The sequence below is a fragment of the Primulina tabacum genome, chromosome 6, assembly GCF_025594145.1.
Source record: "Primulina tabacum isolate GXHZ01 chromosome 6, ASM2559414v2, whole genome shotgun sequence".
Taxonomy (NCBI): Eukaryota; Viridiplantae; Streptophyta; class Magnoliopsida; order Lamiales; family Gesneriaceae; genus Primulina; species Primulina tabacum.
Window position 1 is genome coordinate 34,630,126 of NC_134555.1, and position 23,687 is coordinate 34,653,812.

General features: G+C 38.0%; 3 protein-coding genes across 3 annotated transcripts; 2 read left to right on the forward strand and 1 right to left on the reverse strand.

Annotated features, from left to right (window-relative positions):
* Positions 1-1,621: 1,621 nt before the first annotated feature.
* LOC142548148 (uncharacterized) lies at positions 1,622-2,413 on the forward strand. The gene has a single exon (XM_075656480.1). The coding sequence runs from the start codon at positions 1,722-1,724 to the stop codon at positions 2,196-2,198; it is 477 nt and encodes a 158-aa protein (XP_075512595.1). The 5' UTR covers positions 1,622-1,721; the 3' UTR covers positions 2,199-2,413.
* Positions 2,414-16,521: 14,108 nt separating this feature from the next.
* On the forward strand, positions 16,522-18,664 carry LOC142549271 (cyclin-U4-1-like). Its single transcript, XM_075658128.1, has 2 exons — positions 16,522-17,041; positions 18,211-18,664. The coding sequence occupies exons 1-2, from the start codon at positions 16,707-16,709 to the stop codon at positions 18,515-18,517; spliced, it is 642 nt and encodes a 213-aa protein (XP_075514243.1). The 5' UTR covers positions 16,522-16,706; the 3' UTR covers positions 18,518-18,664.
* Positions 18,665-19,320: 656 nt separating this feature from the next.
* LOC142549273 (ras-related protein RHN1-like) lies at positions 19,321-21,514 on the reverse strand. Its single transcript, XM_075658129.1, has 7 exons — positions 21,334-21,514; positions 20,894-20,971; positions 20,629-20,796; positions 20,417-20,465; positions 20,137-20,210; positions 19,758-19,851; positions 19,321-19,676 (listed from the first exon to the last, which is right to left on the reverse strand). The coding sequence occupies exons 1-7, from the start codon at positions 21,373-21,375 to the stop codon at positions 19,585-19,587; spliced, it is 597 nt and encodes a 198-aa protein (XP_075514244.1). The 5' UTR covers positions 21,376-21,514; the 3' UTR covers positions 19,321-19,584.
* Positions 21,515-23,687: the final 2,173 nt, after the last annotated feature.

The window sequence follows — 23,687 nt, forward strand, 5'->3', positions numbered from 1 at the left end:
TTGGGAGAAATATACGACAAATTTTTGGGTGGCAACGGGCGCAACTCCGTCGAGCGGCTCGATCGAACTTGGTTCGAAGTTCGATTTAGTTGAAATATTAATATTAGTGAAATTCATATTTCACACTTTACAAGAATTAAGTTATTTTGACGATGAGACCTTGACTCAATGGTTAATTTTGAGGTCTCGAGACTTGTTGATCTCATGTTCGAATATCACTGATTGCGAGTAGTTTTCTTAATTTATTTATCTAGATTTATTTGTCAGGTCTTGTGTAAATGTAATTTGCATAAATGAATATATATAATGTAGCTAAAATGATTTTTTTTCCAAATAAAAAATTTTAAAAAGCGGCAAAAATTTTTGTGAGACGGTCTCACAGGTTGTATTTTGTGAGACAGAACTCTTATTTGGGTCCTCCATGAAAAAAGTATTAATTTTTATGCTAAGAGTATTACTTTTTATTGTAAATATAGGTAGGGTTTACCCGTCTCACATATAAATATTCGTGAGACCATCTCACAAGAGACTTACTCTTGAAAAACAAACAAGGGTCTAAGGAAAAATATCAGACCGAAAATTGAAAGTTCACAACCACCCCAAAATGTATGGAATAATGGACTAATACCACATATCTCCCCTCACTCTGGTCTCAATATCAATAATTTTGGGTCAAGGATCCATTGGCCTTGCAGTAACCAAAGGTGAAATTTCCAAAAATCATCACAAAATTTGTGTGAGGCGGTCTCAAGATTTAATTTTATGAGACAAATTTCTTATTTGAGTCAATAATAAAAAATTATTACTTTTTATATAAAAAATATTACTTAATATTATAAATATGAACATAGTTGACATGTCTCACGAATAAAAAATCGGTGAGACTGTCTCACAAAAACCTTACCACAAAACCACATGGTCTTGGGCTCTAGTCCCACCAAGTGTGAGTTGTGTTTATTTATTGTTGTATTATTAGATTAATTGATGCTGATATTAATAATTTATTTGTGTTGATGGTAATATTTTGATATCGATTAATTTTAAACATAGTTTTTTCGCCTTTTGAATTACACGATTACTGATGCGATTTGCCATAGTTTATTAATCTAATTTTAATTGTGTTGAGTGAAATTAAATAATGAAAACAATGACTAGTAGGAGCTAATATGGTAGTGTTCCATTAACAAAGATGATATTTATAGAACATATATATCATATAATTGTGCAAAGAGTAAGTCTCTTGTGAGACGGTCTCACAAATCTTTATCTGTGAGACGGGTCAACCCTACCGATATTCACAATAAAAAGTAATATTCTTAGCATAAAAAATAATACTTTTTCATTGATAACCCAAATAAGAGATCCGTCTCACACAAGTTTTTGTCTTGTGCAAATGATTAAAGTTGACATCAATTTTAAACCCAATCATAGTTTGTGAAGTAGATTTTGGGTAAGGTGGTGGTGGAGATGCGCATTGTGGGGAAAAATCACCCAATTCCCGAAAAGTGCACCCTAAGGTCTTTAGTGTCAACATTAAACTCCTTACTACTTAATTAACTTATATTCTTTAAATATTACCACAAGGAACATTGAATAAATATTAACTATAAGAAACGAGGGATAACTTCCCACCACTATATATATGGAGTTCACCAAAAGTCTAGATAGCCACCTCTTGCTATTTGAACTATCAACTCTTTGTAGTATACATACTTGAAAAAATGAGGTCTTTGGCTATCCAGTGCACTCTTGTTCTTGTTTTCTTGATTGCCATCGGTTCGGCGGCGGTTAAGCTCCATGGCGGAGGTGGTGGTGCGTGGAGGATGGGTGCTTCAAAGGAGCCCACGATGCCTAGCGCCGTGATAGATAAGCCTGATGGCGGTAGCGGGTCAGCCCATGGTCCGAATTGGGACTATAGTTGGGGGTGGGGCTCGAGCCCAACATCTGGATGGGGTTACGGGTCGGGTTCGGGCAAGTCGCCTAATGGATTTGGGAAGGGTTCGGGTTCTGGGTTTGGTTATGGGACTGGGACGGGGTTTGGGTATGGCTATGGAAGCGGTGGAGCTCTTGGGGGTGGTCACAGGAGTGGTGGGGGTTCCGGTGGAAATGGGGGCGGTGCTGGCGGTGGAAGTAGAGGCTCTGATGACCATGATCACCATTCAACATCGCTTCCCAACGGCAAAAATAAACATGGCTGATGGCTAAATAAGGAATGATAGGACGGAGTATCTTTTACTTTGAATACCATGGCCTAACTATAAATTATATGTATCTATATTATGGATCACTTAATAAAATAAGTCATATTTATTGGTCTTGTATTATGTACCCGTGTATGCCATAAAGAAGTGTTTACTACCAGAAAGACTCATATGCAAGAAATTATATATACGTAATTTTGATATGTTGTTCAGTAACTGTGTACAAATCTGTATTCATCGTTGATGTGACACTCACTTATTGGACACGATAAATCATATCAAAATTATATATCCACACACGGTTAGTGGATAACATATCAAAATTCTATATATAGTTTTGATATAGTTAACACTCACCATGAACATTTATATGAGCACTATTGAGATGAGGTCATGTACAATCAATAAACGAGTATCATCTCAATCGATGCTCACATAGATACTTACAATAATAGCTCATCATATCAAAGACCCAAGGAAGTTTAGAGAATTACTAGTGTTTGGGCCTTGGGCTTAACTTGAATGGTTTATGTGCCCAGACCTCGAAGGAAAATATTGGATTCTTAAATTAAATAAGAAAATACGCAGTAAATTAATTTTATTTCACATTTTTCTTTAAGAAATATAGTAAGTTATTGATAAGGAAAAATATAAATTTTTCGTGTTGTGATATTTTATTTTTTGTTGAAACAATTATTGTCCCTTGACTATGTCACGATAATCAATTTATCGTTCTCCTCATAATTATAAAATTAAATGGGTAATATTATTGTTAAATTTTTATAATTATATTGTTAAACATATGTGCATGTCATAGATAAATTTTCTAACCATCTAATCATAAAAATTTAACGGTAATATTAGTAATTTAATTACATTATTTTTATAAAAATGACCGAAATGGATATGAGGTTTTCTAGATAAAGTTCAAAAACAAATCCACGAGAGTTTATGTCCAGAGCGGACAATATCATATCATTGTGGAGATATGTGAGTTTCATTGTACAACAAGTGGTATCAGAGCCATGGTCGAAATCGAGTCATGTGTATAGAATCCTCGGATACTCAAATGAATGAAGTGAAGACTCCTCACAGCAAATCTGTGATTAGATCGAGATAGGCGATGCTCCAAATATTTCACGTAAGACGTGCGCTCATTATAATAAAATATTAGAGACATATTTCAAAAAAAACATGTAATGGATATACCATTAATTACAATTTCTTTAAAATTTTCAGCATACCAAAATAATCTCATCTCAAATATTTAACAACCAAGACATATAATCCCCTTCCATGTAGTATCAAAGAGGTTCCCATACCTCACCAACGTGTGCACCACCAATTCAAGAAACATCTTCACCACCATTTGTGTTCACAATTAATTAATAAATTACTCCATGAAATAACAGATATGTGTCCGATCATTATTCATATTTTACAATATATATATTAGCCGATAAAAATTTATACAATGTGGGTGGAATGTATTTAATTTAATATAAAGTGATATCCCAGGGATAAACCCATGAAGATCCAGCCTAAACTCCCGGCCCATCTCTAAAGCCCACAAGTGAATGGCCCATGACAAGCCTAGGTATTCTCCTATAAATACCAGGTTTGAGCGTATGATTATGCATTCACTATATTGTTTGGCAGCACCCTTAGCTGCTCCCCCCATATATCCTCAGTCTCTGACTTGAGCGTCAGAGGGGCTACGCCAGGACACCCTCCTGGCCCCCCTAACGATCTTATTTGTGATTTCAGGCTCAGGATAATTTCAAAGCCTGCGTCTGGACTAGTGACACTTGCTGGAATCGGACCCTAAATTTTTCGTGAGTATCACTTGGCGCCGTCTGTGGGAATATTTGAGTTGAGACGTAGAGATGGTAGGGAAGAGAGGAAGTAGAAGAGCTACCTCAGCATCATTGCATCCTCAGAGGGGACCCGAACAGTCTCATGCTGGGGCAAGGCAGGAACGACCCCATCAGGAGGCGGGAACAGAACAACCTCGTCAAGAGAACAGGGTCGAGCAACCCCGTCCTAATGAAAATGTGGGGAACTTGACCCTGGAGCAGTTGGGTCAATTTATTACCCGGACAGTGAACGAGGCCATGAAGAGGAATAAAGAGTCTATGTTTGCTGAAGGACAAGCCACTCGCCAGGAGCGAGAGGAGAATGCTGAGGGTTATCAGAGCAGGGTTGAAGAGATGCAACCCCTCCAAGGTGGGGAGAATCCCGAGATAGAGGAGATATGGAAGGAGATAAGAATGTTGAGGCAACAATTGGGAAACAGAGCTCCAGTGTCCAAGAAGGAGAGTCCTTTTTCCCCCGCCATTTTGGAGGAAGGGCTTCCTCCAAGTTTCCGACAATCAAATGTGGGAGAGTACGATGGTCGTACTGACCCAGAAGAACATTTGGGAAGGTTTGAGAACACAGCTCTGTTGCATCAGTATTCAGGTGGAGTTAAGTGTAAGGTGTTTCTGGGCACGTTGGTGAGGTCAGCCCAGCAATAGTTTAACACCTTGCAGCCCAACTCTATACGATCTTTCGAGGATTTTTCTGTTGCTTTCTTGCACAGATTCACTAGCAGCAAGAGGCACCAAAGAAATTATTTGAGCTTGTTTGTGATGAAGCAGCAAGAAACTGAAACTCTGCGAGAATTTATTCGGCGTTTCAACGATGCAGCGCTGGATATACCGGATGCTTCCCCTGACATCATGATAAGTGCCTTTACCCAAGGACTGAGGGGAGGAGAGTTCTTTAAATCATTGGTCAAGAAACCTCCACCAAGTTATGATGATCTGTTATCTCGGATGGAAAAATATGTAAATCTAAAAGATGCCCAGCGACAGAAGAAGATGGAGCAGCGGCATGGGGGAAGTAGAGTTGAGGGAGCGGAAAGAGGAGGTAGGAAGAGAGGTGCGAGCGAGAAGGAGGAGGATAAAGCTAGGGACAGAAAACAATTCTCATCCCATGTTCCCCTGGATAGGAGTCGTGAGAAGGTGATGGAGGTGAGGGAGCCCGAGGGAAGGTGGGAGAAGTCGCAAAGGGTTGAGAGCGGTGCTCAATTGCCTTCGCGGGACAGACGAGAAGGATCCGCATCCGGGAGTCGACCGAGGTCTCGCCCGTCCCCCAAGCGTGGTTAAGGTCCTCCATGGATAAATCAGAGGGTTGGGGAGCATAGAGGGGAAGGTCGAGGTCAAATTGTCCTTCAGGAGCCCGTCGAGTCAAGGAGGGGAACGAATGAGAATAACCACCCTGCGAGAGGAATGATTCATATGATCTCGGGCGGTGCTACTGATGAAGACTCTGGGCGAGCTCGGAAAGCACATGGGAGAAGGTTGGAGAACTTTGAGATATCTAGGGGTGCAGACTTACCACAAGACCCTATCATCAGCTTTGGGCCGGAAGACCTCCGAGGCGTTGTGACTCCACATAACGATGCCCTGGTGGTGACGGCCACCATTGCCAATTATGATGTGGCAAGGATACTTATTGATAATGGAAGCTCTGTGAATGTCTTGTTTAAGAGCACGTTGGATCAAATGAAGGTGGAATGATTTGAGTTTGAGCTGGTCTCCACCCCGCTGTATGGGTTTGCAGGACACGTCATCCCGCCTTTGGGTCAGATTGTGCTTCCCCTATCCTTGGGGACTGATCCTCGGCGGGTAACAAAAATGATAGAGTTCATTGTGGTGGATACCCTTTCAGCGTATAATGGAATTCTAGGACGGCCAGCCCTGAAGGATTTTAGAGCCATAGCTTCCACTTATCATCAGAAGCTTAAGTTTCATGTGGGAAAAGGAGTTGGAGTCTTATGCGGAGACCAAAAAATCGTGCGTCGGTGTTTTGAAGAGGTAGTGAGGGAGGAGGGAAAAAGAGTGTGTGTGGAGCTTAACATGATTAGGAAAGGAAGAAGTGGGTAAATTTGTCCTGTGGAGGTACAAGAGGAGCAGAGATGAAAGTTGGAGAATGCGCTGGGCAAACCTCTAGAGAGGCTCGGGAACATTACCACTTTAGAGAATATTAATCTTGACTTAAATTTTGCTGTATTTCGTTTCTGAATTTGTCTTATGTTATCAGTTGAAATTTAATAAAGCCAACTTCTTACATTAAGTTCGTGGATGTTGTTGTATTGTGAGGATAAAATGAATTAAATTTTCCTGCTAAGGCATCGCCTAGTAGAGGAGCAGAATTTGTCAGGAGAAAAATTAAATTTTCCTGCTAAGACGTCGCCTAGCAGAGGAGGAGAGTGGAGGAGAAGAATTTTATTTTCCTACTAAGGCATCGCCTAGTAGAGGAGCAGAGTTAGGGAGGAGAAAAATTTTATCTTCCTACTATGGCATCGCCTAACAGAGGAGTTAGAGGGTGAGGGTGGAGAGTCTTAATTTTCCTGCTAAAGCATCGCCTAGCAGAGGAGCAGAGTTGGGAAAGAGAAAAATTTATTTTCCTGCTAAGGCACCGCCTAGCAAAGGAGCAGAGTTAGGGAGGAGAAAAATTTTATCTTCCTGCTATGGCATCTCCTAGCAGAGGAGCAGAGTGGGGAGGAGAAAAATTCTATTTTCCTGCTAAGGCATCGCCTGGCAGAGGAGCAGAGTGAGGAAGGAGAAAAATTTTATTTTCCTGCTAAGGCATCGCCTAGCAGAGGAGTTAGAGGGTGAGGGTGGAGAATCTTTATTTTTCTGCTAAGGCGTCGCATGGCAGAGGAGTTAGAGGGTGATGAGGTGAAATTTTTATTTTCCTGCTAAGGCGTCACCTAGCAGAGGAGTTAGAAGGTGAGGGTGTATAATCTTTATTTTCCTGCTAAGGCGTCGCCTAGCAGAGGAGGTAAAGGGTGAGGGTGGAGAGTCTTTATTTTCCTGCTAAGGTGTCGCCTGGCAGAGGAGTTAGAGGGTGAGGGTGGAAAATATTTATTTTCCTGCTAAGGCGTCGTCTAGCAGAGGAGTTAGAGGGTGACAAGGTGAAATTTTTATTTTCCTGCTAAGGTGTCGCCTAGCAGAGGAGTTAGAGGGTGAGGGTGGAGAATTTTTATTTTCCTGCTAAGGCGTCGTCTGGCAGAGGAGTTAGAGGGTGACGAGGTGAAATTTTTATTTTCCTGCTAAGGCGTCGTCTAGCAGAGGAGTTAGAGGGTGATTGTGGATAATTTTTATTTTCCTGCTAAGGCATCGTCTGGCATAGGAGTTAGAGGGTGACGAGGTGAAATTTTAATTTTCCTGCTAAGGTGTCGCCTAGCATAGGAGTTAGAGGGTGACGAGGTGAAATTTTTATTTCCCTGCTAAGGCCTCGCCTAACAGAGGAGTTAGAAGGTGAGGTTGAAGAATTTTTATTTTCCTGCTAGGACTTCACCTAGCAGAGGAGTTAGAGTGTGAGGGTGGAGAATTTTTATCTTTTTCTGCTAAGGACTATTTTAGCAGATGAGTTAACGGTGCGGGGAAGTGGAAATCATTTTCCTTAAAAAGCTTAGTAGAGGTCCTTGAAGATGGAGGCGTCGAGGACATTCCGTGTTAGAAAAATTTATTCGGTTTATCAATAACGAACGATGTTTGCCGTTGCGAAAATTACGGAGAATATATCAAAATTTTCAACATACTGGACGAGGATGAGCGATGCGAGGGCTCGAGCGAGGGGCGAGCGTGGCACGGCGTGGACGAGCAGGCGAGGGTCGAGCACTCGGGCGCTCGGGCAAGCAGGCGAGGGGTGAGCGTGGCGCTCGGGGCGCTCGGGCGAGCGTGGCATGGCGTGGGGCGAGCACTCGGGCGCTCGGGCGAGGGGCGAGCGTGGCACGGCGTGGGCGATCAGGCGAGGGTCGAGCACTCGGGCGCTCGGACGAGCACGTCATACGGCGAGGGGCGAGCGTGGCACGGCGTTGGCGAGCACACGGCGTGGGGCGAGCACTCAGGCGAGGGGCGAGCGCGGTACACGGCGCGGGCAAGCAGGTGAGATCTCGAGTGTGTGCTCGGCTAGGCGAGTAGACGCGCACGGCGAGGGCTCGGCGTGGGCGACCAGGCGAGGCTTGGGGCAAGCGTGGGCGAGCTTGGGGAGGGGGCGACGCTGCAGGATTGCGACTTGATTTGTTTTCAAATTTTTGGAGACTGACAAATGGCGAGAAGGACACACAACTCACGTGTTGTAAACCGAGAACAACGCAATTAATCGAACTTTGAACCTACGATTCAGTTCGACTCGGGAGGGGGAGACTGGTGATACCCCAGAGATGAACCCATCAAGATCGGGCCCAAACTCCCGGACCATCTCTAAGGCCTACAGGTGAATGGCCCATGACAAGCCCATGTATTCTCCTATAAATATCAGGTTTGAGCGTATGATTATGCATTCACTATACTGTTTTCGGCAGCACCCTTAGCTGCTCTCCCAATATATCCTCAGTCTCTGACTTGAGCGTCGGAGGGGCTACGCCAGGACACCCTCCTGGCCCCCTCCTAACGATCTTATTTGTGATTTCAGGCTCAGGATAATTTCAAAGCCTGCGTCTGGACTAGTGAAACTTGCTGGAATCGGACCCTAAATTTTCCGTGAGTATCATAAAGTATAAATGGATATAATATGAATTTCAAATATATGAAAATCATTATCTCATGAGCAACGAGACTTTTTCTGTTATCGGTTGAGCCATATGATTGTGACCGTTCACTGGTACACTTGCCGTCAAATGGGAAAACGAATATTAGACATTCTAAACATTATTATTTTGCATCATGTTAGATAATCTTCAACATGCATCAATACTCCATGGAATTGTGAAGAACTTCACACGAAGAAATGAAGAGAGAAAAATGAAGAATCTTATTTTAGTAAAAAAGAGTTCAAAAACTATACAAGGCAGTGCAATCTCCCCTATTTATATGTATGCTCGTAACTACCTATCCAATTAACTGACAGCTGGCATGACACTCCTTTCAACACTTAACACTTAACAGCCCCCCTCAAGCTTGGAGATTAAAAATTGATGCTGGTCGGAGGCCAATGCTTTGGTAAAGACATCAGCCGGCTGAACTCATGTGGAGATGTGAGCAATACGAATCACGTTAGTCTTGATCTTTTCCCGAATGAAGTGACAATCAACTTCAATATGCTTTGATCTTTCATGAAATATTGGGTTTGCAGCAAGATGGAGAGCAGATTGGTTGTCACAATGAAGAGGTGTGGCTGCGTCAAGGGAAATGCCAAAGTCACCAAGAAGGCCTCGAAGCCAAATAATTTCGCATGTTGTCATGGCCATGGATCGATACTCCGCTTCAGCTGATGAACGGGAAACCGTGTGTTGCTTCTTTGTCTTCCAAGAAACAATGGAAGATCCAAGTTTGACAACATAGCCAGTAGTGGATTTGCGGCTGATAGGACAAGAAGCCCAATTAGAATCACAAAATGAAGATAATTGAAGATCATTCGTGGAGGATAGGAAAAGGCCAAAACCAGGGGTCTTCTTTATATAGCCAACAATGCAATAGGCAGCAGTTAAATGAGACATCTTCGGTGAGTGCATAAACTGACTAAGAACTTGCACATCATAACAAATATCAGGTCTAGTGATGGTGAGGTAGATGAGGCAACCAATTAAGCGCTGATAACTCGAGGGATTAGATAGTAGTGGATCAGATTCAGACGAAGATCCCGCAGAGTTTATAGATTGATCAAACTCAAGTTTGGTCAATTTGTGCTCCATAGGCGTGTCAAAAGGCTTGCATCCAACCATGCCTACATCTGACAACAATTCCAAAGCATACTTGCGCTGATTTATACAAATTCCAGCTTTAAAGCGAGCTACCTCAATACCCAAAAAAATTTCAGGGGTCCAAGATCTTTGATGTCAAAGGTAACATGGAGATAACCTTTAAGGTCTTTGATGGCATCCTCATCATTTCCAGTAATGACTATGTCATCAACATAAACCAAAAGTATAGTGATCAACTGCCCTTGCTGCTTAACAAAGAGTTGATTATCATGCATGGATTGGCTAAAACCACCGTGGATCAGTGCTTGAGAAAATTTTGAATTCCATTGCCTGGCGATTTACGAAGTTTGCAAGTAACATTCTCTCGCGTTCTAACAAATCCTTGAGGAATGGACATGTATATCTCTTCGTCCAAATCACCTTGTAGAAACGCATTTGTCACATCCATTTGATGCAAATCCCACTGTTTTGCTGCTGCCACAGTGAGAAGACATTTAACAGTAACAATCTTTGCCACAGGGGAAAATGTATCCTCATAATCAATTTCGTATTGTTGAGTGTAGCCTTTGGAAGCAAGTCAGACTTTAAAACGTTCGATGCTCCCATTGGCTTTGTATTTAATTTTATAAACCCATATACAACCAATCAGTTTTTTTCCAGGGGGCAGAGGGACTACTTCCTATGTATGGTTGGTCTCCAAGGCTGCAATCTCTTTAGCCATGGCTTCACGCCAATTCGGATCAGAAGCAGCCTCATGGTAGGATTGTGGTTCAGTAAGAGTGGAGACAGAGGTCAAGAAAGATTGGTATGACGGGGATAGCTTTTTGTAAGAGAGATAGTTAAAGATGCTATGAGCGGTGGAAGAATGTGTGTTCGAGGAGATAATGGAGCAGACATAGTCATTGCTCCAAAGGGGAGGTTTTCTGATTCGAGTGGACTGTCTTAAAGGTGGAATTTCAACTTGGGAAGTTGAATATGGAATGAAAATAGAAGGAGGGTCGATATCATTAGGAGTGCTAGATGATGAAGGCATAAACAAATCTTCATGATCAGAAAATAGAGATTGGGAAACATTGCTGAGAGATGAAGGTGCAAGTGAAAAAGGGAAAATATCCTCATGGAAGATGACATCTCGAGACACAATGAACTGCTTGGTCGATATATCCAAGAGCTTATATCCTTTTTGGTGAAGGGGATAGCCAAGAAAGACACATGGCTTCGCACGAGTATCAAACTTGTTAATTGGTTTAAGGTTAGTAGCATAACAAAGACATCCAAATATCTTGAGGTGCCCAAATGAAGGAGGCTTTTTGAATAATACCTCAAAAGGGGTTCTATTACCTATCAACGGAGTGGGAATTCGATTAATCAAATATGCAGCATGCAAAACACACTCACCCCAATAAGGATCAGACACTGAAGCTTGAAATTTGATGGCACGAGCTATGTTTAGAATATGGCGATGTTTTCGCTCAACTAAGCCATTTTGCTGGGGAGTATACAAGCAAGAGCTTTGATGAATGATTCCCAAGGATGTAAGGAAGGAGTTACAATCATTGTTAAAGAAGTCTAATGCGTTATCAGTCCTAAGGATCTGAACTTGCTTGTTAAATTGTGTCGAAACAAAAGCCATGAAGCTTTTTAAAATCTGCAGTGTATCAGATTTAAATTGCATGAGAAAAACCCATGTGCACCTAGAGAAGTCATCGACCATGGTAAGGAAAAAACCTGCACCATTGTGAGTTGGAGTTCTATAAGGACCCCATATATCAACATGAAGTAACTGAAATATACGAGTAGAAGCTGATCTTTCATGAGTAGGGAAGGGGTTTCTGGTTTGTTTTGCTAGTGGACAAATGGGACAGTGCATCTTCAAAAACTTGTTCTTAATAAAAGGTAAGTATTGCAAACGCGAGATAGACAAATGACCAAATCTCTTATGCCATATATCAACATCTTCATTCTTACAAGTAGAAAGACTACAAGGGTTTGACAAAAAAGAATTACTATAAAAGCTAAGACAGGGCCTTATGATTGAGTGATCAGCAGAGGCTAAGTGACTGGAATGGTTGGAATTCGTTCAAGATCGTATAATCCATGCCTTTCTTTACCAATCCACATGATCTTCCCAGTTAAGAGGTCCTGAAATAAGCAAAAATTTGGGTAGAAAACAACAAAGCATTGATGGTCTTTGGTGAACTGAGAGATTGATATAAGATTGAAGCTAAAATCAGGGACATGTAAAACATTTGGCAGGACACAAGAAGGTGAGATCTGAACAGAACCAGTAGAAAGGATGCTGATGGCTTTACCATTTGGCAATCTGACAGAATCAGTAGATGAACCGCATGCTTAGGATTTTGCAGAACACTTGAAGTACCTGTAATGTGAGCATTCGCACCACTATCCAAAATCCATTCATTAGACTTAGCATTTGTCATTAAACTGGTAAAGTTACCTCCATTGGTGGTTGCATGATCTGTAGGCACATGAAAATGATCCAGCAGCCGCAATAGTTGAAGATATTGATTATCAGTGAATGCATGAGCCATATTAGGGCCTCCCTTGGAGCATTCATGAGGCACTCCACTAGCTGCAGTAGTAGAATCAGTGTGGTTCACGGATGCCCTAAAAGGTTTTTGCTGTGACACATGGCTAAATTTTTGGTTCTTATTTTGAGGAAATTTCTTGTATAACTTGTGACCAGGAGGATAACCGATTAGGCAAAAGCACTGATCCTTCGTGTGGCCAAGAACATTGCAATTCTCACATTTTATTAATCGAAAACACTGATCCTTCGTGTGTCCAGGGACATTGCAATTCTCACATTTTATTGAATCACTTCCTTTACTCAATGAGGAGTAAAAGGCTACCGTTGGCACATTACTAGTCGATGAGGAGGAAAGAACATGTCTATGTGATTCCTCTTGACTGAGAATGGAATAGGCTTGATTGACCGATGGTAATGGATTCATCATCAGGATTTGACTCCGAATGTGTCCATAGCTTTCATTCAATCCCATGAGAAACTGAAGAAGGTGTTGGTGTTGATCATGTTCAATATATGCTCTGGCAGTGTCACAGCTGCACGATGGTAGAGTAACAAGTGAAGCGTATTCATCCCATAGCTTCTTCAGATGCGAAAAATATACAGAAATGGTGGAAGAACTCTGTGAAGAAAGTGCAATCTCTCGATGAAGAGTATCGATGCAAGATCCACAAATTTTATCAAATCTCTCCTTCAAATCTGCCCAAACACCAGCAGCCTCTGTACAATATATGATACCGCTGAAAATTTCCTTGGAAACGGAGCTCATGATCCAGGATAAAACGATAGCATTGCATCGTTCCAATTGATGCAATGTAGGATGATTTTCTGCTGGTTTTTGAGTAGATCCAGTGATGAATCCAAGCTTGTTTTTGGCACGCAATGCAAGCAATATAGCGCGACTCCATACACCGTAATTTTCAAAACCGATCAACGGATCAAGCACTAGAGAGACTCCGGGAGTATCCGAGGGATGCAAGTAGAGAGGATCATTGAAGCTAATGTTGAGAGGATTCGCCGCCATTAACGAAGACGGTGAAAATTGCGGAAGCTATTTTAGCTCTGATACCATGTTAGAGAATCTTCAACCTGCATCAATACTCCATGGAATTGTGCAGAACTTCACACGAAGAAATGAAGAGAGAAAAATGAAGAATCTTATTTCAGTAAAAAAAGAGTTCAAAAACTATACAAGGCAGTGCAAGCTCCCCTATTTATATGTAAGCTCGTAACTACCTATCCAAATAACTGACAGCTGGCATGATACTCCTTTTAACACTTAACACATCCACCATAAAAATAAAGTTAAACTTCTAAAGTAATGTAAATCTATATCTTAGTAAATTTGGTATCCGACGTTGTGAAAATTTCAGTTTTCGACTTCACTTTGATGTGACATCAATGTGGTGCTAATGTATTCGGTTTCACATAACCTCTGTTGATGAAAAATGTCCAAAATTATATAAAATTGAAAAATACATTAACTAAAACTCAATTTTGATAAAATAAATTATTAAAATTGCAAAAAATAAATAAATAAACATAGATGACATAATTCACAATTTGTGCTAAATTAAATCAAATATCCCACCGGAAAATTCATTGGTACGTTCATATCTTGTCTTTCAAATTATTGACATTAATTATGTGAAAGGAAGACCATATTTTATACGCTTTTAGTATTTGTTATGTAGAATTTGAGATGCCTCTATTGGAGGCTCACATTGGGTGCAGCAATAGTCCCAATGGATTTATATAAAAAATCTTAAACAAGAATATATAAATGCAAATTTCAGAATTTTTTTTAAAAGTGGGACAACTAATGGAAGAAGATTAATCACTACAAGACCGAAAGTAATACCGGTCTCTGATTTGAGACCGAATTTAGTAATGTCGGTCGCTAACTGGTTGACTTTCTTTAAAAAGTTATTTATTTGCTTTTTGTGACTAGTGGCAAAAGTGAGATTCCTAAATAGCGATCGATTTTATATTGTGGTCTCTATTGAGAGACCGAAGTCAATAATGTATTAAGTTGATAGTCGCACAATACAAAAACCCATAAAAATTAAATTATTGTTTGTTGTTAGACAGATCATATTTCTTTTAATTTTTTTTTATGATACATATATTTTTTTAATAATACACATAATAAAAATTAATGAGATTATTCTCTTCAATGTTATATTAAAAAAAAAGATTATATTTTTTCAACTTCACATAGCAATATATTTTGTTTCTGATTTCTTGAGTGATGTCCTAAGCAAGACCATGATTAATGCCTTGACAATATGTAGACGAATCATTTCCCATGCATCATTGTTTGATAACCATGTCGCCATTATTGAACCCTTCGTTGCAAGCACAAGTTACCATTGTTAGATAACTAATCCAAGCTAAGCCATGTGTAGATGTATTGAAAAATTCACAAGGACAAAATCTATTTTATATTATAAATACGTTAACCATAATTTCCTATGGATAAAATTTAGTGGACCATAAATTTATAATTTAGAAAAATTATGTACAAAATTTGGAATTTTTTGATTCCATTATAGACCAATTCACCTTGCATTAATATGGACTAATATCACCCTTTTAGGTATTATTTTTCTTCAACTTAAAATTCATGTAGTTGTAAAAAGGCAGTGGCGGAGCCACATTCCGGGTGGTCAAATTTTTTTAAAAAAAATTTATATGTAAATTTTGTATAATTTTGGAATAATGTGATATTAGTCCGGGTAGATCAATTTAAAATATTAAAACATTATAGAATTTAAAATTTTAGCCCGGACAGAGCAATATTTCTGGTTCCGCCACTGTAAAAAGGTGAATAAAAAATTTCATATTATTATGATAATCTGTATATTTCATAACTGATATTAAGACGACATTTGGTATGAATGATAAGATTTCGTGATAGCCTTGTTTCAAATAATATCTTACTCAAATTCTACAACAATTGAAGTTAAAAATAATTGGGTTATCCCAAGATTTCTATTTACCATCCCTATATGTATATATTATAAATCATTTATTATATCATATCTACGAGTCGATCCATTGTTTAATTTATCTCTTTCTTTTTCTCAAGAAGATAACAAATTCAAACAAAATCTCATTAATTCTACTCAGTACTCTGAGTTACTTTGCGAAAATGAAAACATTTTCAATAATTTTATTATTAGTTAACATAATGTATTATCTTTGAGTTGAATATTTGAAATGTTTTGGTCATTTATAGAACAAGTTTGAAGATTTGGAAGCTTCAATTACACGAGCAGTCAGTAAAAATAAATTAGGGTGGTACATCATGTCGTATCAAAAAATGCATTCCGAAAATTATGGTATTAAAAATATTTATACCGATATCAATATAGTACCGAATATTTCGGTATACCAAACTTTTCGATATGTCTAATTAGTATAACGATTATATCGAAACGTTTCGGTGTACCGAGATTTCAATACGTTATCGATATATACTATTTTATACCGAAAAATATCTTATATTTTTTTAAAAATTTAACTTTATTATTTAAAAATATTATATTATTTTTAATTTAAATATTATTTCAGTACTCCCGTAGATACCAAACATTTTCAAATTTCATATCATTATTTTACCGAATATTAGATATTTTTTCCCACTCGTAAAAATAACCTAGCTAGTAATTAAGGTGTTAAGTTAAATAAACATTATATTACATGGTTTAACAAGATTATATTCTTAAATAAAACAAAATTTTTAAAAAATCAAAGCCGAACTAATTAGAACCATTCGAGAAAATGACGAATTATCAGTTGGTACATCAAAACGTACCTATAACAGACCACATAAATATAAATAAATTATACACGTCCTTCAAATATAAAATAAATATACATATATATTATAATTATATGAAACAAAATAAAATTTTAGAACAATGAATCCCAAATATATATATATTTTTTTCATTTTATTTCCTCATTAGAAGATGTAAAAAAAATTTAAAAAAAGTTCATCAGTGGATTAAATTGGTCAACAAGACCAGCTCATTTCCAACCCTATTTCCGCGTGAATCCCATATATACATATTCTTACTATATAAACACCAAACCACAAACACTCTCCTCACTTCTTCATCATGTTCAGACACGAAGCTAGCTACACCATTACATTTACTTATTTAATTCCCACTATTAATAGTTAATTACTTATATATAAAGCAAAAATTTACTCAAAAAAAAAACCCATCAAGTTTCCGCAAATACTCTATCAATGGCAGAATTTGAGAGCTTTCAGGTGATGCAAAAGGTCATAAAGTTCCTGTCTTCCCTTATCCAAAGAGCCGCGGAGACAAATGACGTCTTTTGGGATTTAAGTACGCAGAAAATATCGATTTTTCATGGCTTGACTAGGCCAACTATCTCGGTACAATGCTACCTGGAGAGGATATTCAAGTATGCAAACTGCAGCCCTAGTTGCTTCATCGTGGCATATATTTATTTGGATCGATTCGCGATGAAGCAGCCGTTTCTGCCGATTAATTCTTACAATGTGCATCGGCTGCTCATTGCCAGTGTGTTGGTTTCTGCAAAGTTCATGGATGACATGTAAGTTAATCTCTTGAATCTTGATGCTTAGCTTATTTATATCAGCATTCTCACCACAAATATTATGAATAAGACGTCATTGGTCATTGTTTATGAATTATTAGACTTAAAATGTAACAGTTATGATCAAGATTTTTGAATCATTATACACACACACACACACAGTTTTCTTTGCTATGAAAATTAAATATTTTATTCTTCTTCTTCTTCAAAGAACAGTATTTAAAAAAAAAAACAATTTAACTTCAATTAATTGTGTTTTTCTTTGTTGTTAACTAATGTTACTATTCTTGGAATGAGCTATTGGTGAGGCAATAATTTCTCCATTCCATTGATATCCATGGTGTACACTAAGGGGTGAAACGGACATTTGACCATCCTCAAATTAATAGCTATTGAAATTTTTTATATTATTTAAAAAATTTAAAATAAAATATTCTCGTAATTTAAATTAAAATTATATTTGAAAGCAAAGATCTAAGCAGAATTCATACCATGTTCTATTTTTGACAAGATACAATGTTTAAGTTCCAAAGTTTCTTGATATATGATGAGTTTAAGTAAAGTATTAAAAAAAAAAGGGAAAAAAATAGAGTAAGAGCTATTAATAATTAAGCATGTGAAATCCTTAATGTATGACAGACACAGCCACCTAAGATTTGGTGTCCCTTTGTGTGCATCCAAAGGAACTTCCCTTGTTTATAAATTAACAAATTCAAACTAATTACTATTTCCTATAATATTAAGTACAAAATGTAGGAACATTCTGCCTGCGCTAATCTACAATAAACAATGACTTTTCAACAAATTAGAAATCAAGAAAACAAAATAATTAATCCACTTATTAAATCCTTCATTAGTATACTCAAAATGTTTCTGAACACATTCTTTGAACATATTTATTCTCAATAGAGAAATGAAATGCCCCATTTTTTCACCCTGGTTTCTATGTTAGCTAATGGTTAGTGTTAAGCTACATCGCGACCGGAGCAAATTCGAGTGATTGTATCGTTTCGTTAACCTTGTTGAGAGTTAACACGGTTTGAATGAGCGATCGAGCTAGGAACTGTAATGTGATTTATGTTTATAGTATAAGTTGGATTAAATTGCGTACACCATTTGGTATGAATGATTCATGACATCCTTGTTTTTAAATCTGAATTTCACAGATTCTACAACAATGCCTACTATGCCAAAGTAGGAGGAGTAAACACAGTGGAGATGAATCTTCTTGAAATGGATTTCTTGTTCGGTTTAGGATTCGAATTAAATGTGTCGCCCTCAACTTTTCACACATATTGCTGTTTTCTCCAGAGGGAAATGGTGCTTCAATTCCCACCATTGAATATACCACCAAGGCTTACTTCTTCAGAGAATGATAATCATAATAATAATAATAATAAGCTCCATTTTTATGGGATTAGTAATAATGAAGACGCTGCTGGATCTACTAATCAACGCCAACTAGCAGTTTGATTAGTTTAGGTTTATAGTAAGTGATATTTCATGTATTTTTCACCTTTCTTTTTTAGTATTAGTGATCAATTTTGTATCTTAAATAAATCCGTATACGATCGTAGCTTATATATATTTGGAGCTGACTCTCATGGTTTAAACTTGTGACTCTTAGGCTGCGTTTGGTTTGGAGGATAGGATAATGAAATGATTAAGAGAGAAATGATAAAAAAAATGATTGAATTAGAAATATAATATATAATGATAAAATAATATTATGTTTGGTATGATGGATAAGAATGTGATAATTAATAATTTTTCGATGAATTGACAAAACTGCCCTTCTAATTGTGTGTCGGTGGGGGGCGGCGGTCGGCCGGCGGCAACGGTGGTGGTCGGCCAGAAGTGGCGGAGGCGGCGGTTGGCCGGAGGAGGAGGCGGCGGTCGGAGGCGGCGGCGGCGGCCGTCGGTCGGCCGACGGTGGCGGTTGGCCGGAGGAGGAGGCGGCGGTCGGAGGCGGCGGCGGCGGCCGGCGGTGGCGGTCGGCCCACGGCAGGGGTTGGCGGTAGGCGGTCGGTGGAAGGAAGTGGTGGTGAGTCTGAATTTAGGAGAAGGGTAAAATTGAAAAAATATGATGGATTAAGAGTGGAATAAATAATCCTAGGCGGTGAGGATGTATTATTTTAACATACCTAATATAACCTAATCATTCATAGGAGGGATAGACTTGGTTAAATAATCACCCGTACCAAACATGTGATTAGGTGGGTTAAAAAAAATAAACCCACCTAATTACCCCTACCAAACGCCCCCTTACATTATCCCGACTTGTTTTTACCGACACGTTATGCTCGTGGGACAATGACATTCTTTTATATTGTGTGAGCACACATTTGTACTTGGCTCCCACTAGATCTTTTGTACAGCAATTGCATAAATATTCCATCTAATTGGCACATAAAGAAAATATAAAATGCAGAGACAGTATTTTAAAATCAAAGGTGGTTCGGTTCATTCAGTTCTCACTTGGACCGTGTCTCTTTTTTTGTTGTACCTTAAGCATTGGTAACATACAAATGTATATTCATTCATCCTAAACAACACGAAAATGTTCTTCGCCCTTCATTCGACAAATTCATTCCAATTTGTTGCGGGGGACTAACTTTTGTCAGTCTATTTGCTGCACATGGAGAGTGGGGGGAAGAAAGAACAAGTTATATAAATATTCAAGTTACTTTTTACCTGATTTAAGTAACTCTACCTGTTTCAAAGAAGAGCTCGTTGATGTTGAAGGCAGTTTTTGCGGATGTCTCCATGAAGAACATCCCATTTTCGTCCGAAAATTTCTCCCCGTCCTGCGTGAAACTCCACAACAAAAGTTAGTTCCGAATCAGAACTTGTAATCTGTTCAGTTGAATGTTAACTTGATTAAGACTTAACAGCTAGCAAAGCCAGGATTTTCGCATGAAGGGACAAAATTAAAACTTCGAAGTTCAAAAGTTTTAGAGGGTGCAAAATCATGCTTTCGTGAATGCACAGCATATAAACAGATTTAGGATCGTGCAGAAAAAAATAAAACAGTAAAGGTTAAAGGCGGCAGCACTTCGGATTCAGAAGATGAAAAAAAGGGATAATCATACTTCATTCTTGACCTCTCTTCTTGATTCCAAGTCACATTTGTTAGCCACCAAAGCCATCACCAGATTTGGAGAAGCTGAAAAACGAGTGACAATGGAAGAGAATTTGGACTAAATATTATTTTCAAGCATACTATATTTTGCACTCGTATAAAATCCGATGCATCAGTTTCATGTCCCATGTATAACAAGTCGGGCCGGGTTGATACTAACAAAGCCCCAAACCATACAACACATTACTTTTTTGACTTTTAACTTGCAATACAGGAAATAACAGAATCACCTTTTCTTTTGAGCTCTTCGACCCATTTTTTGGCTCTCATAAAAGTGTCCTGAATTTCAGACAGACATAAAACATTCATATTACAAACCAAAACCAACATATCTAATTGAACTCGAAAAATGACATGAATCAGTAACCAAACAGCTATTTTCAAATTTCGTGCATTTGAAGTGACAACCTACGTAAGACTGGAGAACAACAAAATTGCATACCATGTTCGTTACATCGTAAACAACTATCGCTGCCCCTGCACCGCGGTAGTACATTGGAGCTAAGCTGTGGTACCTTTCCTGCCCCGCTGTGTCCCATATATCAAATTTGACAGTTGCTTCTGGTAAGGACAGTATCTGAGTGAAAAATGCTGCCCCTATCGTTGCTTCCTATACAAACACACGCGCGTACACACGCACTCATGTATCTTATGTTGGACATCATAGGTAGCAAGAAAATGAACATGTTAGTGTTTGGAAGAGTTACCTGGTGTTCAGAAAATTGACCCTTCACAAATCTTAGTGCAACACTAGTTTTCCCAGTTCCCATGTCTCCCAAAAGAACCTTATACAAAATTCAATTATAAGTTCGTGTATTTTGAATTCATAGACTGCGTCAATTTAAAATAAAATATCATAACAGGATGCAAGTGAACCAGAGCTAATCAAATTCTTTTTTCTGCAGAAAAAATTAACATAACCGAATCGAAGCATACAGATTTATAGTACTAATTTAATTCCCTTGAATCGAACTTTTGCTAATTGATTACGTATACCAGAGCCAAATAAATCTCTAGGTCCACCAATAAAACAAAATTAAATCTTGCCAACCAATCAAAATGGCAAATAGTTCGATCCCTTCGTAAACAATAATAAAAGGAAGAAATCGAAGTACGTAAATATTCAAGAAAGTTCAGACATACCCACCAGCTTGGCTTGAATAATTTTGTTTCCACGAGCAGCTGCCATTTTTCAAAGCTCTGAGTGATCAACAAATGCAAATTAAACTTATTGTTCTTTACAGAAGAAGATTTAAAGGGAACGTTAGGTTGGATTTTTGTCGAAAGAATTTGGCTTTGACCGATTGTTTGATTTTTGTGAAATTATTACATCATATAATTTATTGAATTATATTTCTTCATCATTAAGTGGTATCTAAAACAGGGATTCAAAGTAAATTATCGGTTATTTTAAATTTTACCACTTTTTGCTATTTTGGTTTAAATTATATACCAATTTAAATGAACACCGTTAATTGTCCCACATCGGTTGGATAAATAACCTCAGAGTTGTATATATGAGCTTGGGCAATCCTCCCTTCTTGAGCTAGCTTTTGGGGGTTGAGTTAGGTCCAAGTTCCAATCTTAACATGGTATCAGAGCACGGGTTCCACCGTTATGTGTTGGACTGCCTATAATTAAGCAACCCGTTCTGCCCATAATTGGGTCATTTTGTAAACTCCACGCTCCAGATGTTCATTCCTGAGCGTGAGAGGGGTGTGTTAATTGTCTCACATCAGTTGGATAAATAACCTGGGAATTGTATATATGAGCTTGAACAATTCTTCCTTATCGAACTAGCTTTTGGGATTGAGTTAGGTTCAAGTTCCAATCTTAACAAACACCGATGGATTTCTTGCATAAATATGGATGAATAATACATTCAACCAAGGACAAGCTAACGCATTCAAACCATTAAATAACTTTTAGTGAAATGATGATTAAGAAATCCATATGAAAATTATTGTTTAAATATTCTTACAAAATAAAGTACTTATATTTTGTTCTGAAAATTGATGTGTAATACATCTAAATAAAAATGTTCTGAAAATTGAGGTGTAATACATCTAAATAAAAAAATAAAAATAAAAATAGAAGTTAGATATATGATCTTTAGAAACTTACCAAATTGTGATGCCTAGAAATTAAGACTAATTTCTTAATTCCATGTTGGAATTCATTAGTCGAATTATCAACTAAAGTAGTGAAGGATCGATTTTGACATCTATGAAAGTGCTTCAAATACAATGTTCTCCATAAGCTTCAATAGCTTGTGTTTTAAGAATGAATACACCGATAAATTAAATCGAGTTCGGTTTTTAAACCAAGTGGAAGTTACTCGAAATAATCTTTCTTTAAGAAGACTGAACAGTTTAAATCTTTTAGCTTGTGTTTAAGCTGAATAACTAAAATAAGTGGCATCAGTTCGGGATTACATCAGTTCAGTTGAAACGTCTATCGTTTTAAAAGTGCAGAATTTTTTTTTAAAGCTCTCATTTTGAAATAAACATTTAAATAAATAGCATGCATGCAATCCTACTTAAAAACATCATTTAAAAATTATCATAAACAATTACCACTAAAATATAGCGGAGTAAAAAAAAAGAGTAAAATCCTAACATCAAGCAGCAAAATAAATAGCGTATAAAATACTCATATCCTCTCAATAACATAAAATCATAAATGTGTAAAAAAAATCATAAGGTCCTGGGGTCGTGTTGCCCACCAGGTCTGTCGACTTAGAGTCCAGCACCTCCAGTCCCCTCGACATCGAACTCACCTGCATCACACACGCCTAGTGAGTCTAAAGACTCAACACACATGTACCATAAATAACAAATACATATACATGGCATCCAACAGTGAAAAATAACATACTAAACATATCCTTCATGAACGTTTAAAAGCCTAATATGAATGTGTCGTGTAAAATCATGACGTGTCAAAACAGCTCATCGTTAATCATCATTCATCATTTCCATTGGTGAATTCAGTTCATTATAGATGACTATCGTACATCATCATTTACTATGGATCCATCATACATAGAACCACGGTATCCGGCGGCTGTCGGACATCAGTGACAAGATTACCCATCAACTGTGCCTAGGCCTCATCATCAGTATTTACATATACATCTTAAACATTTACATATACTTCGATAGCCACAATTAATTCTCATCATTCAAAACATCATCATTTACATCACTTATAAAAATCATGCACAAATGCATTTTTCTTTAAATCCAAGCATGCAACGTATAATTTCATAAAATCTTAAAAATCTTGAACATAATGCATAAATATTTAAAATATGGTAAATTTGTGCTCAGGGCGCTGCCAGGACCAAAATCTCATCCCGGGTGCAAAATGACTATTTTTCCCCTTGGAAACCCAAAAATTATCATTTCACCCCTGGACCTCTAAAATTGGCCCAAAACTTATCAAACTCCTTAAAATGTCCCAAAACATATTTATAAGCATTTCTAGATGTAAACTCGA

Coding starts and splice junctions, on each gene's coding strand:
- LOC142548148 (XM_075656480.1), top strand. CDS start 1,722: ATGAGGTCTTTGGCTATCCAGTGCACTCTTGTTCTTGTTTTCTTGATT.
- LOC142549271 (XM_075658128.1), top strand. CDS start 16,707: ATGGCAGAATTTGAGAGCTTTCAGGTGATGCAAAAGGTCATAAAGTTC. Junction 17,042..18,210: donor GCAAAGTTCATGGATGACAT/GTAAGTTAATCT, acceptor TGAATTTCACAG/ATTCTACAACAATGCCTACT.
- LOC142549273 (XM_075658129.1), bottom strand. CDS start 21,375: ATGGCAGCTGCTCGTGGAAACAAAATTATTCAAGCCAAGCTG. Junction 20,972..21,333: donor AAATTATTCAAGCCAAGCTG/GTGGGTATGTCT, acceptor ATTTTGTATAAG/GTTCTTTTGGGAGACATGGG. Junction 19,852..20,136: donor GAAGAGAGGTCAAGAATGAA/GTATGATTATCC, acceptor AGTTTCACGCAG/GACGGGGAGAAATTTTCGGA.